Raw genomic sequence first — 17,829 nt, 5'->3', positions numbered from 1 at the left:
TGTAAATAAATAAAATAAAAGTCTTTCAACAACTAAAAAAAATTATATATATATATATATATATATATATATATATATATATATATATATATATAATTTTAAAAAAATTTTTTAAGGCAGAAGTGGGAATGGTGGCTTACACCTCTAGTCCAAGCTATTCGGGAAGCTGAGACAGGAGGATCCCAAGTTTCAGGCTGGCCTGGGTAACTCAGACTTTATTTCAAAATAAAAAAGAAATATTTGCATGCACAAGGCCCTGGGTTCAATTCCCAGCAATACAAAACATAAATAATTAAATAAATAAATAAAGATAAAAAGGAGGTAGTTCAGTGGGGGAGCACCCTTGAATTAATTGCTAATACACATGCTTGCACGCATGCACACACACACACACACACACAGAATGTAATGGGAACATAGAGAAAGAAGTGCTACCTCTGAGTGAAGAAATCAGGGGAGACTGTCTCAGGAGTTTGTCAAAAGCAAATTGTGGGTTCCATTTAGAGCAGCGCAAAGTTCCTAGCACTTTGGTATGACTGTGATATGAAAGGAAGGGATAGTGGTCTCTGCCTTGAACCAAAAAAGTTAGAAGGCTAGTCCAGGCACCCCGTGGGATGAGGGCAAATTAAGGGCAGCAATAAGGCAAAGGCTGTGCTGATCTGCTGAGTGTTACTCTTCCATAAGCCCCAAATCTGTGAGGAGTAAAACAGGAGGCAGGAGCAGCTGGTGTGTGGAGAAGTGTTGTACTTGGGGAAGACAGGAAGGTGAGGTATTTCCCATGGGTGCATCCAGTGACTCATTAAGACAGTTGAGCTCACGAGGCCATGCCTCCGATTTCCTTCCTTGGAGTCACATGAAAATGAGCTGAGGATGGGTCACGAAGAGAGGGCTCTCCAGGAACAGGAAGTTCCTTCAACGGAGGCCTGTGGGTAGTGGAGCGGGGGCACACATATATACACACATGCCTGGGTGACCTCTACATATATATACAGAACTTCCCTGGCCTTCCTAGGAAGAGTCTTGAAAAAAGAAACTCCAGATCTGTCCCTGCAGAAGTCCTAGCTGGGGCTGCAGGATCAAAGGTCCACTTCGAAGAGGGCATCCTTCTCGGGTTCTTTTTCTCCCATCCTGATTCTTGCCAGCAGATTCAGGTAAGCAGAGATTGAAGGGTCCTGTAAGGTGAAGGCCAGGGAACAGCAGGGCCTAGCAGTTACGACGAGCACAACATCCAACTTAGTGAGCCTTCCCTCTGCCACTGAGCAGCTGTACCAGTCAGGACAATTCACATCAACTCCAGGCCTTTGCAAATGCTAGGATAACTTTCCTGTCTAATGCTTCATTGTCAGTCAGTTTTAGTATGAACAGCTCTTCTCTGGGAGGCTTTGCCTCTGCTAGAGTTAGATGTTCCTTTGTGTACTTCCATTACTTTTATGTCACACACCTTTACTTGGCCCTTTTCACACTTCATTCTCATTGCTTTTTGTCCTGTCAGAGTCCCTACTAGACTTTGTTTCTCAAGAAAATGGACTGCCTCTTTTCCACCATTACCTCCCTGGCCCCTACCACAGAGTCTGCAGATAGTGGTCACTTGGTAAATACCAGACTGATGAATGAATGAAAGAAAGGGCTAGCTAGATAGGAGTGAGGGAAACAGACACACAGAATTTGCAATCTCTTCCTCCTTGTGATTTAGCTGATCACTTAGTTGTTGCCCAAACATGGGCCTATGATTTGTTCACCCAGCTGGAATCTTAGGTTCGAGCATGGGCCTTCCTGACAGCCTGGTTTTAAGGTTTTACCTTGTGATCCTGTTTGTCTCTACAGATATCAAAAATTAGCCACGCTTGGGCTGGGTGCAGTGGCACATCCCAGTGGATTACAGGAGGCTGAAGCAGGAGAATCAAAAGTTCAAAGCCAGCCTTAACAACTTAGCAAGGCCCTAAACAACTCAGCAAGACCCTGTCTCTAGTTGTCTAGAAACACAAAATCTTTAGCTCTTAAGCCAGTTCCTTGCAAGTGTTGCTAAAAGGTGAAAACCTTGTGGCTTCGAACATAGAAAATTACATTCTGGTTTCACATCAGTATGTTAAACTTTGACCTTGGGGTCTCTGACCTTGCCAGGGGTCTCTGAATTCCACAACTTCTGAATTATACCCACACTTAATCATACAGATATTTCCTAATATTTATCCTTCAAGAACCTTCTGTGACTTGCTCAGACAATTCTACAACTTGTTTCCATCTTCAGTTTTCTTCTATCTTCCCTTTCTCCATCCTGGACTTTAGGAAAATTCTTCCTTTACCATACAAAATCTTTTTTTTCAAAAATTAGCCAACTTTTTTTGCCAACATCCTGCTCACAGTTTTGGAAGGATTTCTCAGAATGTGATTTCTAAGAGTCTAGTCAGGGAGGGGAAGTGAAATTTAAACTAAGTTACACCAGTGGAATAGGCACAGCGGGTACTTTATTATCAGATGGACAGGCCAGCCAGGGATCTCTGAATTCCACTCATTCAAGAGGCCACACTCCTTGTCTTTAGTTTTCCCTTTGGGTATCCATCATTTTTAGTTTCCCCCTTATGACTTTCCTAATAGGAAAATTTGCCACAGGAGGAGTTCTCAGGGTGATTTTGGTACTCGATGTCTAGATGGGCCTCATTCAGAGCTGGTGTGGTTAGAAAGTGCTGAAGGTACTCTTGACTAAAAGCACCTCCTGGGCTTGGGGTCCACAGGGCATGACTGAAAGGCCAACTGTGCACCAATCCTTACTGAGGACCCCGACAAAATCAGTCATTGGTCAGGGCAACCGATTAATGTCATTACTTGTTAATACCCTCAATGGTTAATTTTCTTTAACATGGAAACTCATGGAGAGCTCTGTACTCAATGACAGGACAGTCTGGGGAGGGAGGCTTCCCAGATCTGCAGGAAACACTAGGACTAGGACACACTCTGATAGTAACTGAGGAGGTGTCTGCTGGTGCAAGGGAACTGACTTCAGGACTTCCAGCCAATGGCCAGCTGGGGGGGCTGAGGGGAAGAGACACCATCCTTCCTAACTCCTGCCCCCTACCCTTCCCTCCAGGCCCCTTTACTCCTAGGGTAGGGACTACTGTTTCTTTATATCTATCCCCTGCTCCCCCAGTGTGCCTCTCCCCTCTGCCAAGACTTAAACTTCCTTTCATAGGGGACAAAATTCTTCACTCACTGTGAGAGACATCCATTAGAAGCTAATATCCCATGGAGGGGGCGGGCAGGAAAGGTAACTCATCAGGACAAAAGCGGAAAGTTACAGCAGGAAACTCCTTTTTTGGGGGAAGGGTAAGAGATGAGTCTCAGATTAGGGGGAGCAAAGGTCACCAAGGACTGTGGGGATTAGGGTGGCAGAAAAGAGAGCACAGCATACCCCAAACACAATGGCCTGCTTAATGGTTGCCTGGCACCAGACTTTTTACATAAACTGTAGTTTGGACAAAAAGAAAACATTAGGCTAATTACAATTTTTTAAAAATGAAATTATAAATTGTAAAATTGACTTTAAAAAGTAGTGAAAAAAAGTTTAGGATAGTTATTCCTAGGAAGGAGTCCAGGAAGATAGTAGATTGGAGAGGGCACAATTGGAGCTTGAGGGGTATTATTGGTAATGACCTATTTTTAAAAATTGGTTATATTTAGCCAGGTGTGGTGGGGCTCACCTGTAATCCCTGCAACTCAGGAGACTGAGACAGGAGGTTTGCTAGTTTGAGGCCAGCCTGGGCAACTTAAAATAAAAATAAAAAAGATTGGGGATATAGCCCTGTGGTAGCCCGTGGATTCAAATCCTAGTACAGAAGGGGGCGCAAATTGGTTATATTTATATCAGTGTTGCTACAAGAGATGTGATCTTTCTGTGTGGAAAGGATAGCAACAAGACCAAGCTGAGTGCTGTAAGCATATACAGGCAAGGCTTTAACTGGGGTGTCAGCACTGATTGAGAGGGGACAAAGCTATTCCTTAAACAGAAGAAGGGGCTAGCTTTTTATCAGGATATGGTGTTTCTCACTGGTCCTGAGTGTGACATTTTTTCAAGGAATTTCTTCCTTGTGGAAGATATGGATCAGTAGTTATTTGATTTTTTTCTTGGAAATGCTATATACTAATATTCTGGGTTTTATGGTGAACCCTGGTCTTATGGTCATCCTGGTCCCTGTGCGAAAGTTATTGAAGAATATAGGAGAGAAGAAGAAAAGAAAAGATAAAAAATGCTAATTAATAAGGAATGAACGATCAGAGGTTTAAGGTTTCAGTGTTTTTCCAGCTAAAGTATCAGGTATATTAATCTTCTGTTCCTGTGGTGGTCCCTGTCTTGTTGTTTAATTACCCCCATTCAAGCTACAAGTACAAATATATTTATACATTATGTTTAATCCTTTGTAATTAGAAAAAAATATATATATAAAGGTGTGTGTGTATATGTATATATATATATATATATATATATGACATATATATAGAGATATCTCTATATCTCTATATCTCTATATATCTATATACCTATATATACCTATATATCTATATCTATCTATCTATATGTGTGTGTGTGTATATATATATATATATATATATATATATATATATATATAGAGAGAGAGAGAGAGAGAGAGAGAGAGAGAGAAGAGCAAGCCTCTAAATCTATATCCTAAATATATGTATTTTCTCCAGGTATAGTGGTGCATGGCTGTAATCCCTGTAACTCCAGAGGCTGAGGCAGGAAGATTACAAGTTTGAGGCCAGTCTCAGCAACTTAATGAGACCCTATCATACTAAGGGCTAATAATGTGGCTCAGGATAGAGCACCCTGGGTTCAATCCCCAGAATTGGGAAAAAAAGTTTCTTCACACTCCTATATTAATCCTCTTGGCTCCAGGCAACCCCTGATCTGCTTTCTGTTACTAGTTTTGCCATTGTTAGAATTTCACATAAATAGAGTCATATCATGAGTAGTCTTTTGTCTCTGGTTCTTTTCACTTAACATAATGCTCCTGTGTAGCAATAGTTTATTCATTCTTATCACCTAGTACTAGCACTCCACTGTATGGATACAACAAAATTTTTCTATTCATCTATTGATGCATATTTGGGCTATTTTTAAAGTGATTTTTTATCATGGTAAAATATATAACATTAAAATTTGTCATTTTAAGTGACACAATTTAATTACCTTTGCAGTGTTTTTCAACATCATTATTAGCTATTTCCAAAACTTTTTTTAACCCAACAATAAACTGCTAAATTCTAACTATTAAAAAGTAATTCACACTCCTTCTCCCCAGACCCTGGTTACCTCTAATCTACTTTTGTCTTTATGAATTTGATAATTTTGGATATTTCATATATATGTAGAGTCATATATTATGTTTCTTATAGGCTTATTTCATTCAGCATGTTTTCAAGTTCCATACATGTTGCAGCATGGATACAGAACTTTCTTTTCCTGAATGAATGATATTCCATAGTACGAAGGTACCACATCTTGTTTCTCCATTTGTCCATCTGTTGATGGACATGTGGGTTGTCTGCATATTTTTGATTTTTAGTTACTATTCATAAAGCTGATGTGGACATTCAAGTACTGTTGTTTATATGGACATGTTCTTTCATTTCTCTTGAGAGCTTCTTTAGAGGCTGTAGCAGGGGAGTGCAGCTACTCATTGACCAAAGAATGGTTCTTCGAGAAGGATGCACATGGAGTGGTGAGGGAGGAAGGGGACACCGCCCAGCCAGCTAGAATCAGCAGAATCAACCTGGCAGTGAATGGGGTGATAGATGTAGCAGCCAGATCACCCTCACATCCTCTCTTGGGTAAACATGAAGAAGTAGAATTACTGGCTTATTCAATAAGTAAGCGTTTAACTTTATAAGAAACTGTCAAGATATTTTCCAAAGTGATATATTTGCATTTTTATCAGCAATGTATGAGAATTCTAGTTCTCCACTCCCTCACTGACACTTTTTAATTGTAACAATTCCAGTGGTTGCATAGTAGTTGTGTGTGTGTGTGTGTGTGTGTGTGTGTGTGTGTGTGTGTTTGAGATGGGGGCCTCAAACTCCTGGGTTCAAGCAATCTTCTGTTTCATTTTCCCAAGTAGCTGGGACTACAGGTACCTGCCACCACACCCAGCTTTTCCTTTCCTTTCTTTCTTTCTTCTTTTTTTTGGGGGGTGGGGTGGGGTGGGGGGAAGAGATGAGAGGAAGGTACCCAGGATTGAACCCAGGGATGCTTAACCACTGAGCCACATCCCTTATCTAAATATCTTAGATACAAGATTTTTTTTTGTTTGTTTATGTATTGATCCAGCACCATTTGTTGAAGAGACTATCCTTTTCCCACTGTTTTATCATCCTTTCAAAAAATCATTTATAATATCGTGGAGGTCTATTTCTGAACTCTTTAGTCTGTTCCAGTAATCTATATACCTTTCTTTATGTCATGAATTTTAATTATTATAGCTTTATAATAAGTCCTTTTTTTCCCTAACAGTTAACAAAAAACATCTTAAGTTTTTGGTTTTCAAAAAATGAACTCCTCCCAGATGTAGTGATGCACACCTATAATCCTAGTGGCTTGGCAAGATGAGGCAGAAGGATTGCAAATTGGAGGCCAGCCTCAGCAATTTAGTGAGGTCCTAAGGAACTTAGTGAGACCCTGTCCTAAAATAAAAAATAAAAAGAGCTTGCGATGTAGCTCAGTGGCAAAGCACCCTTGGGTCAGTCCCCATACCAACAAACACACACTCCTTTTTCTTTTCCCAAGGCAATCATGATTTAATTTAAAAAGTGGTCATACATCCTAAAAGTATATCCCTTTAATGGGAAACTTAGCTTTAGAGAAACTAAAATTTAAAAGATTTTAAAAAAATTTTAAATTCTGTTTTGTTGCCATTCTAAAACAAAATAAAATCTAGCATAAGTCAAGAAAATGTGTTTGTTACTTCAGATCCTTTTCCTCCAGGAACCAGCTTTATTACATTTAGCAAAATCTGATATGGTTTAGTTATCCTTCTTCCTTCTGGTGTGATTTCAAACTCAGTGATATTTTCCAGCACCATATTGACAAAGTCATCAAATCTAAGAACATAACAACAATTTCTTATCATTCTTCATAACAATGTTAATTTCTGATCCTATAATACCCTTGTCTACAAGCTCTAGGGGAAGCCACTGTCACAGGCTAGTAATAGTATTAACTGGTTTTGCTAAGCCACAATTGGCCAGTGCCATATTAAGTCTTGAAATCACATGTTAAGTCTTGAAATCACATGGTATGAGTTCTCCAAATTTGTTCTTTTTCAAAATTGTATCAGTTAACCTAAGTCCTTTGTATTGTTATCTAATTTGGGTTTAGCTTGTCGATTTTTTTCGTTAGTTTTTAAAAATATCTTTTGTTTTATTTATTTATTTATTTTATGTGGTGCTGAGGATCAAATCCAATACCTCACACATGCGAGGCAAGCGCTCAACCACTGAGCTACAAACCCAGTTATAGCTTGTCAATTTCTATAACAAAATTCTACTAGGATTTTGCCTGTTTGAATCTAAGTATCAATTTAGTGAAAATTAACTTGTCAATGATATTGAGTCTTTGGATCCATGAATATGGTATGTTCCTCCATTTATTTAGGTATTCCTTAATTTTTCTTGGCAATTCTGAGTATATGTATCTTGCAGATATTTTGTTAAACTTATAAAGTACTTATGTTTAATGCTATTATTATTATATCTTTTAAATTTCAATATGTCCTTGCTTGTATATAGAAATACAATATAATATTAATCTTTTATGACCTTGATAAATTCCCCATTAGTTCTAGGAACTAGTTTTTGGTAGCTTGCTTGGGATTTTTCTGTATGTGTGATCATATTATTTGTGAATAATGGCAATGCTATTTCTTTCTTTCCTATTGGTGTATATTTTTTAAATACTTTTTTAGTTTTAAAATTGACACGATATCTTTATTTTACATTTATGTAGTGCTGAGGATTGAACCCAGTGCCTCATTATGGTGGGCGAGCACTCTACCACTGAGCTACAAACCCGGCCCCATCCTATTGGTACAGATTTTGCTTCTATTATTTTCTTATTGTACTAGATTGGATTTCTTCTATAATATTGAACAAAAGTGCTAAGACAAGCTGGGTGTGGTGGCACATGCCTGTAATCCTAGCAACTTGGGAGTCTAAGAAGGATTATAAATATAATAAAAATTTTTTTAAAAGGCTGGGGATGTGGCCTAATGGTAAAATGCCTCTGGGTTCAATCTGCAGTACAAAAAAAAAAAAAAAGTGCTAAGACAAGGTATGGTGACACTTTTAAAAATGCATTTTTCTTTATCAAGTAGAAATAATCACTGGATGTGATACAGGCAAAGCAAACAAAATATGATGGAACGTGGAATGTGTGTATGTGTGTAAGTAGGAGTTGGCAGAAAATGGAGCAATTAAATCCTATTCATTAGGGAAGAATTATAAAGGAAAGAGTGTTTAAGGAAATTTCTCATCTCTCCTTGACTGACCCTGGCACTCTATTTTCTTCACCTCACCACATTCTCTGAGGGTTCCTCTACCTTGTGCTCCATTGTGATTCTCTTTCCATCAGTTCCAGGATGCTGTCCCCTTCCTGCACGATGGCATGCTCGAGGACCTGTTCCCGCATCCTGGGGCTAAGCCTCGGGACTGCAGCCCTGTTTGCTGCTGGGGCCAACGTGGCACTCCTCTTTCCTAATTGGGATGTGACCTATCTGCTGAGGGGTCTTATTGGCAGGCATGCCATGCTGGGCTCTGGGCTTTGGGGAGGAGGTCTCATGGTAAGTGTGTGCGGTTCCCTGAGTGTGAATTCCCCAAACATCCCCCAGGGGTGGAATTGGAAGGTGGTGGCGATGACAAACACAGGAACACAAGTCAGTGAGATAACATATAGTCAAAGCTTTTATTAGGGCTTCTTCTTTTTTTTTTTTTTTTTTTTTTTTTTCCAATTAGGGCTTCTCTTAAGAGAAGGGAGACAGCCCCTACAGTAGAGTGTCAGGCTGGCCTCAGAACAAAGGGAAAGAGTTTTATTCATGTGAAAGGGCTGTTTGCAAGGGGGGAGAGAAGGTTTAGGAATCTTCATCGTCTTTAAGTACATTTCAAAGGTGCGTTTTTATTTTCCTATGTGGGCACTATGATTCTGAGGATGCCACATTCTGTATCCCATTCTGTCTTGTGATAAGGATGAACTGCAATAGCTGTTCAGAGAACACATTGGTGGAAAATAGAAGAGAACACAAATCATGGCCAGTTACAAGTTAAGGGCCCTGGGAATTTGTTCTGGTGGCTTCACAACAGTTTTTATCCTTTATGTCATTTGTCCTTGGGGAGTCATGGCAAGAGCTTCCTGGCCCTAATGATGTACTTGGTCTCTGAAGCTGATAAGATTGTTTTTTTTTTGTTGTTGTTGTTGCTGTTGTTATTGTTGTTTTGTTTTTTGGTGGGGGATAAATGTGGGAGAGCAGAGGGAAAAACTTATACTATCTTTTAATGGCTGTCAGGCCATGAGTTAAGGCCCAGGTGTTTGTTAGCCCTTTTTCCCTATGTGTGGTCTCTGTCTTAGAGGGGGAGGAATGTTTTGACTCTTGGGAAAAATAAGTACAACAAACTTTTTTCAAAAAGCTGGTCTCGGGGCCCATAGACACTACAAGGGATACGGGGACTTGTTAAGGGTTGCTGGATTTTAGTTTGGATCCAGGCAAGCTGTTGTGAACATTAGTATTCACATAACATAAGATCAGGACAGTCGTCCCAAACTGGGTCTGGACAATCAGCCAATAGGACAATTGAGTTGTTGTGAAGTGGCCAGCCCTCAATTGTGTGGTCAATTTCAATGGCTGTAGGCAGCAGCTAGAAGCAGAGATGTAAATTACCCAGTCTCTTCTTAACATTCTTTTCCTCTCTCCAGGTACTCACTGCAGCTACCCTCATCTCTGTGATGGGATGGAGATATTGCTGTTTCAGTAAAAATGTACCCTGTCTAAGTGTAAGCACTGGATTTCATTCTTCTGATACCTGGAATGTTCCCATATTCTCTTACTCTGGAAGCAGAGTAGTCAAGGGGCAATTTCAGTCTTGAAGCTTTAAATCAGGTCCTTCATAATTCTAAGCTCTTGGGTACAGTTGTCTGACCCTTCCAGCCCCAGGTCCTCATCTGTAAAATTGAGTCGATCAAGTCAAGGAAGTAAGTGCTTAATGAACCACAAATGTAGGTAGTAATGTGAGAAACTGTAATTTTCTTTAGCCTATTGAACAATATGGACATGAGTTCTATACATTGTAATCATGTGTCTTTGACAGAAAGTTTCCTGGCTATCTTAAATAATATTTTCTTAGAGGGATGGGGATGTAGCTTAGTGGTAGAACACTTGAGTGCTACAGTGGTAGGTGTACATCTATTCATCTAACTCTGTGTTATTTTCTTAGAACTGGAAGGTTGTCTAGAGATTATCAAATCACTAGATTCTAATACAGAAGCCTATAATCTTGCACCCTGCTCTTGATACCTGCAGTCTACATATTGGGATCCCACTGATTCAGTTATGTTAAAGAAATAAATATAAAGACCTAGCATTTTATTCACCATCTGTTCTCAGTCATATCTGGCTTTGCCATAGGCAAGTAGTTCTTAACCTTGAATTTACATCAAAATTCTCTGCTGGGGACGTGGGGATGTAGCTCAGTGGTAGAGTGCTTGCCTGGCATGTAGGAGGCCCTTGCTTCCATCCCCAGCACTGGGGGAAAAAAAAAAAGAAAAACCTTCTGCTGGGCCTGTTAAAACACAGACTACTGAACCCCCATCCCCAGATTTTCATTGCAAACAAATTCAGAGACCACACTTTGAGAAAACTTGCCCTCTGTTTACATCAGACTAATTCATCCTGAGTTTGTAAGTACTGTTATGAAAAGCTCAGTCCTTGTCTCTGATGCCAATCCAATAATAAGGACATGGTTTTGAGAAAAAGGAAAAAGAAGTTTTATTGCTCTTTTAGCACAGGAGAAACACAGGGAACTCCTGTCCAGAGGCTGTGATTCTGCCCATCAGCAGGAATTTGGGGATGGGGGGGTGGCTTTTGAAGAGGTGATTCCAAGGCCACATTCCACATGTTCTCTGTTGGAGTTGTAATTCACTTGTTCATTTGGGAGGTAGTCATTTCTGAGATCTGCTGATGACATTCCCAAAGTCTGGATTACTTATATTCCTATGATAGGAGAGGGCTCAAGGACAAATAACTCTGTCTAGGATGGGGAAGAAATATAATCCTGTTTCCCCTGAGATGAGAAAGGGAGAGAGATTAGGGAGAAGAAGTGAGAGAGGAAGAGAAAAAAAAACATGTTTGCTTTAAAAATAAGTTGCAGTGGCAGATCAGCATAAAGTGGACCACTGTTTTATTCAAAGCATAAAGTAGACCACTGTTACAAGAAGTGGGCATGCAATGACCAGTCTGCCCCTTTAACCCAGAGGCCAAATGACTATAGTCTGAGTACAAAATGTTCAGTATTGAGAACTGAATCCAGGGGCTCTCTATCACTGAGCTATATCCTTAGCCTTTTTATTTTTAAATTTTGAGACAGATTCTCACTAATTTGCTGAGGTTAACCTGAAACTTTCAATCCTCCTGCCCTCAGCTTCCTGAGTTGCTGGGATTTTAGGCAGGTGCCTCCATACCCAGTTCTGTGTACAAAGGTTTTTATGCCAATACCAAAGGCTCCAAATAGCCAGTGGAGTCAGGGAGACCCAAATACAAGTGACTATGTTTTTTTTGGGGGGGGGCCTTTCTCCCCTCTCTCTTCCTAGCTCTACCCAGGGACCCCTCACCATCCACCTCATCTTGGTCATGCTTCTAAAGAGGTGTCATGGGTAGAATTATCCCCCTGTGATAGGATGGGAGAAAGACCAAACACCAGATAAGTTAGACTTGTCCAGTTCACCAGTTCACCCCTAAAACCACCTAGCCATGCTGCTGTGTCAACTCTATTTGCTCCCTCCTTCTACAGTTGCTCACTGCTCTGTTTTCAAGTGGCCTGGCTTTGCTTGGAGCCTTGATTTGCTTTATCACTTCTGGAGTAGCCCTGAAAGATGGTCCTTTTTGCATGTTTGACGTCTCATTCTTCAATCAGACACAAGCTTGGAAATATGGCTACCCATTCAAAGACATGCATAACAGGTAAATAGAGTTGTGGATTTGAAGTCTTTTCCGAGAGAGAGAGAGAGAGAGAGAGAGAGAGGCGGGCAGGCGGGGGAGGGGGTTTGGGGAGAGGAAGGGGGGAAGAATAACACAGAGATGGAATGGACTATGTTACAAACTCAGTTTTGATTGGGCATGGTGGTGCATGCCTGTAATCACAGCAGCTTGAGAGGCTGAGGCAGGAGGATCACAAGTTAAAAGCTAGCCTCAGAAATTTAGCGGGGCCCTAAGCAACTCAGCAAGACCTTGTCTTTAAATAAAATATAAAAAAGGGCTGCGAATGTGGCTCAGTGACTAAGTACCCCTCGGTTCAATCCCTGGTAAACAAACAAACAAAACCTCATTTTTTTTTAATTTATTGTTGGTCGTTCAAAACATTACAAAGTTCTTAATATATCATATTTCACAATTTGATTCAAGTGGGTTATGAACTCCCATTTTTACCCCGTATACAGATTGCTGTATCACATCAGTTACACTTCCATTGATTTACATATTGCCATTCTAGTGACTGATGTATTCTGCTGTTTATCCTATTCTCTACTATCCCCCTTCCCCTCCCCTCCCCTCCCCTCCCCTTTTCTCTCTCTACCCCCTCTACTGTAAATCATTTCTTCACTTGTATTATTTTTCTCTTACCCCTCCTTTCCTCTTATATGTAATTGTGTATGACCCTGAGGCTCACCTTCCAATTCCATGCGATTTCCCTTCTCTCTCCCTTTCCCTCCCACCTATCATCCCTGTTTAATGTTAATCTTCTTCTCAAGCTCTTCGTCCCTACCCTGTCCTTGGTTACTCCCCTTATATCAAAGAAGTCATTTGGCATTTGCAAAACCTCATTTTGTTCACACATTCTAGCATCTCCTTACTCTGATACTCAGAAATTTAAGTGCAGTAGTAAAAGTTACCTTAGCAAATCCAATCCTGTGCCCTGAGCCAGGCGAGGTCTCAGATTTCTATTGGGATTGCATTTTTAGATATACTTATTCTCCTACTCCTGACCCCTTTATTTTTATTTTTTGGGTAGGAATTATTTATATGACCATTCTCTCTGGAACTCTGTCTGTCGGGAGCCCTCTAAAGCTGTCGTTTGGCACGTGTCCTTCTTCTCCACACTTCTGTGCATCAGTCTCTTCCAGCTTCTCCTGGTGGTCATTCATTTCATCAACAGCTTCCTTGGCCTGTTTTGCAGCCTGTGTGAGAAGTGACAGGTAACACTCTTTCATGCACTGGTGATTTTATCATAAGCTGCCCTAACCCCTTTCTGAAAGTAGTAGGTATGAATTATAAACAAACTTCCCTTTTAAGTATTCCTGTAATAATGATATCAACAACAATCCTTGCATATAGGAAGAATGATATAATGCATTTAAAATACCATAGTATACTTTAAGATGATACAGTAAAGGAAGAAATAACTAAGTCATTACTGTTGGATAGAAACATATAATGTATATGTTGTGATGTTATATTGACCATAAAATGTCCTCCAGCATGATATAATTTCAGCCTCTCAACAACCCCATAAAATTTGGTCACATGTTTCAGATAGAGAAGTCAAGGCTCCCAGAGAATAACAAACTTATTTACCCAAAAGCACACAAGTTAGGTTAAGGTACAGTCAGCACCTGACCTTTTATCTTCTAAACTCTAGTTCATTAGTTGTTTTTGACTGAATTATTTCCCCCAAGTTCCTAAGTTGAAGTCTTTATCCCCAAAGTGACTACATTGGAGATGGGCTTTTAACATGATAATTAAGGTTAAATGATCATAAAAGTAGAACCCTAGCAGGGAGTGGTGGCACCTACCTGTAATCCCAGCTGCTTGGCTCAGGAGGCTGAGGCAGGAGAATCTTGAGTTCAAAGCCAACCTCAGCAAAAAGTGAGGCACTAAACAACTCAGTGAGATCCTGTCTCCAAATAAAATACAAAAATAGGGCTGGGGATTGGCTCAGTGGTTGAGTGCCCCTGAGTCAAGCCCCAGTACTCACCCCCCAAAAAAGTGGGACCCTGTTCCAAGAGGACTAGTGTCCTTATAAAAGGAAGAGATCTCTTTCTCTCTCTCTTTGTGTGAACACAAAGAAAAAGTCCATATGAGGGGCTGGGGTTGTGGCTCAGTGGCAGAGTGCTTGCCTCACACATGTGAGGCACTGGGTTTGATCCTCAGCACCACATAAAAATAAATAAACAAAATAAAGATATTGTGTCCATGTATAACTAAAAAATAATAAAAAAGAGAAAAAAGCCATATAGGACAGCAAGAAGGCATTCATCTGCAATCCAGAGAGAGAGGCCTTCATAGAAATCAAATCTGCTGTCACCTAGATCTTGAAACTTCTAGGCTTCAGAACTTTGAGAAGAGACATTTCTGTTATTTAAGCCACCCACTCTATGGTGCTGAGGTTATGGTGGCACTAGCAGACTAATACATCAGTCTCCTTTTCATTATAGCATTGAGTTCTACAGAGAGTATATATTGAGTACCCACTATGTGCTTGGCACTGCCACACATGGTGCAAATCTGATCTAAAGGTGACCAAGATATGGTCCTTGCCCTTGGACCCTGCCCTGCTCCTGAAAAGCTCATGATCAGGTTAGGGAAACAAGTTTATCAATAATTTGAACATTATATGGCAATGACTACATCAGAGTTCAACTCAGGATGCAAGAGAGATGGTAGGAACTTCGGGGAGAGATCAAGGAAGGCTTTGGGTGCATCTGAGATGATTCTTTCAAGTTGGTCCAGTAAAAAGGGGAGGGAGGGTTGCCCCAGGAGAGGGAATGACCTGCTCAGAAGCATGCAGGGGAGACCAAGGCTGGTGTGGTGAGAACTGTGAGATCATAGTTGCTTTTATGAGAAACTAGAAGTCACAGGACCTCCTGCTCTCCCACTTTAGGATTGATCCTGCTCCATTCCCACATTGTCCCAGGTCAGTGAAGAGAGATGGAAGCACCAGAGGCCTCCAGAACACAGTGGTTCCTCTGTTCCCAGGGCTCAGGAGCATGGTCCTGTTATGCAACAGTCAAACTAGCAGAGCTTGTAGGAGTCGGGTCCCTTAAAACACCCTTTCACCCTCTCCTTTCTGGGTGGGGATGGGAGGCCTGCCTTGGATGGTAAAGATGGACAGACAGAATTGTCAAGGACAAAAGGAGGCACTGCTCTTGAGCTGGCAGAGTCCTGAAAACCAGACACCACATCATATCCCATATGACATCCAAGGAGTCCTGCTGTGTTAGTCTCACATTTCTCTGTTGGCTGATTTAGTTTCAGAGTTGTGGCTGGAATGTGCTTGATCCATTGTGTACTAATACCTTCATACAATTAATGGAGATTTAAAAAAAATACCTTTATTTTATTTATTTATATGTGGTGCTGAGGATTGAACCCAGGGCCTCACCGTCCTAGGTGAGCACTTTACTGCTGAGCCACAACCCCAGCCCCAATTAATGGAGATTTTAAAGATGACTAAGGGCTGGTGATGGTGGTAGAGTATGTGCTTAGTATGTACAAAGTCCTGGGTTCAATTCTCAGTACTGCAAATATATATATTGAATTTTAGACATATTAAGCACACACAGAGAGATGCATGCATCCTCACAGCCACATCAGATTCATAATTCTCAACCTGTCTTAGCCCTACTTGGGTGGCTCAGCAGGGCCCCAAGATGAGAGACCTTAGTCATTAACAACACAATTCACAGTGGATGGTTGATTCCTTCTTGCTTGCATCCTTTCAGGAACTTCAGACTGATGTTATTTGTACAACCTGATAGAGCTTCAAAGGACAATGTCTTCAACCTCTGCCTTGGCTGAGCCAATCATCCTCTTCTTCAGTTGTGCATACGCAGGATGGATCTTCCTATTTCTGGGTGCTGACACTCCCAGAGCTTCTGAGATCAAGATCAAAGATGGGAATTTGGAGGAGGTGGAGCTAATGGATACTTCTGTGATTCTTTTTTTTCTTTTCTTTTTTCAGTTGTAGATGGACACAATACCTTTATTTTATTTATTTATTTTTATGTGGTGCTTAGGATCAAATCCAGTGTCTCACACATGCTAGGCAAGTACTCTACCACTGAGCTACAACCCCAACACCTACTTCTGTAATTCTGAAGTGCAATCCCACTGTGTGGCCCTGACAGCTCACTTATGTTCTCTTTTCACAGTTCAATTCAGGGGCCTGGAATGGGGTGGGGGTGGGGGAGAGAAGCCTTGGAGAGGAAATGAAGAAATGAGAGGAGTTCTGCATTCATTCTACCATGGGCCAACTGCCCCTCCACACCTGGCTGTTGGCTGTCCTCTATGGGATTCCAGAAGGTCTGCATCCCCTTCCTTGTATACACAACCCAGGACCACCTCATCATTTGAATATGACTGCAGCATATTTTTTCCCCCTCTTTCACAAACAAAGCCACATCCTGGCTTGATGTCCAACCAGGGTGTTAGGTAGAGGGGCTGATACAGATCTATTCATCAGACACTAAGTAAACATTTTAAGAAGAAAATCTGTCTCTTACCTTGCATATGCCTTTATGAATATCATCCTGGAATGGAGAGGATGTTTCTTTGTTCATATTCTTGCTCAGAGAAAGTAGACTCATCTTTGGAATAGGTGTTCTCAGCTCTCTGTCTGGACTCAGGTATTTGGAGATCAAAGGGCATTTCTCATAGACATAATGCCCAGTGATGTGGTTCAAAGAATAAAAAAATAAGACAACTCCATGTAACACATGCTCATGAACTGAATTCTACAAGAAACAACTGGGACAACTGGAGATCCTTCAGTGAGTCTGAAGATTAGATGGCATTAATGTAGTGTAGTTATAGAAAATGACACTTTGTTTTAGTAATAATTAGCTTAGTCCATTGCTCCCGGCAATGGATGAGGCACAGCAAGCTTCCTGGGGAACTACAATCATGGATTAGAGCAGTGTTGACATTGGTCAGCAGAAGGAAGGCTCAATAAACCAGTTCAGATCATGAAGCAAAGAAGTATATATGCACAGGAGATAGCCATAAAAAGCCATCAAACAATTTCAAGCCAAGCAGTGACACTCTGAGATAGTGTGAAGGGTGGAATGGGAAGGTGAAGTTGGTGAGAGTTTATTGGAATCAGGGAGACCAATCTAAGCAACAATTTCAATAAGGCACTTTGTAAACCAAATCCTGGAATAGTAAAATTAGTTGTCTGTACTGGAATTTGCAAAGACAGTTTTATTTGGCCCTACCCTTTTTGCATTGTATAGAAGCAAGTTTTGGAACTTGTTAACATAGTCAAGGTTAAAGGTCACCAAAGGAAGTCTGGATTGATAATGGGCAGAGGCCAAGACCTACAGCATTCTAAAACAGGAACAAAAACTTTACTTAAAAGCAAAGAATGAAAAAAAAAATGGTAAGAAATACCTCCTAAAATCTGCTCTTTTCTGACTTTTGCAGTAACATAGGTAAGAAATGCAAGCTGGCTAAGAACTGCAGGCTGGTGATTATGGTTTCGAGTGGTGCTTTGCACTTTTTCTATAAGGGGCAAGATAATATTTTAGGTTTTGAAGGCAATATGGTCTTTGATGCACTATTCAAT

At 40.7% G+C, this 17,829-nt stretch overlaps 1 protein-coding gene across 1 annotated transcript; it reads left to right on the top strand.

Annotated features, from left to right (window-relative positions):
• Positions 1-1,027: 1,027 nt before the first annotated feature.
• TM4SF19 (transmembrane 4 L six family member 19) lies at positions 1,028-16,081 on the top strand. Its single transcript, XM_081301842.1, has 6 exons — positions 1,028-1,151; positions 8,636-8,843; positions 9,971-10,048; positions 12,061-12,230; positions 13,279-13,462; positions 15,989-16,081. Exons 2-5 carry the CDS (start codon positions 8,643-8,645, stop codon positions 13,457-13,459), a joined length of 630 nt encoding a protein of 209 aa, XP_081157968.1. The 5' UTR covers positions 1,028-1,151; positions 8,636-8,642; the 3' UTR covers positions 13,460-13,462; positions 15,989-16,081.
• Positions 16,082-17,829: the final 1,748 nt, after the last annotated feature.

This window comes from Spermophilus citellus (genome assembly GCF_964194105.1).
Source record: "Spermophilus citellus genome assembly, chromosome: 7".
In the NCBI taxonomy this organism is placed as follows: Eukaryota; Metazoa; Chordata; class Mammalia; order Rodentia; family Sciuridae; genus Spermophilus; species Spermophilus citellus.
The sequence above is the reverse complement of the archived record's forward strand: the minus strand, read 5'-3'. Positions and strand labels throughout refer to the sequence as shown.

Excerpts from the sequence above, each read along its gene's own strand:
- TM4SF19 (XM_081301842.1), top strand. The coding sequence starts at position 8,643 with ATGCTGTCCCCTTCCTGCACGATGGCATGCTCGAGGACCTGTTCCCGC. Across the intron at positions 8,844-9,970 it reads TTTGGGGAGGAGGTCTCATG|GTACTCACTGCAGCTACCCT; the intron begins GTAAGTGTGTGC and ends TCCTCTCTCCAG. Across the intron at positions 12,231-13,278 it reads TTCAAAGACATGCATAACAG|GAATTATTTATATGACCATT; the intron begins GTAAATAGAGTT and ends TTTTTTGGGTAG.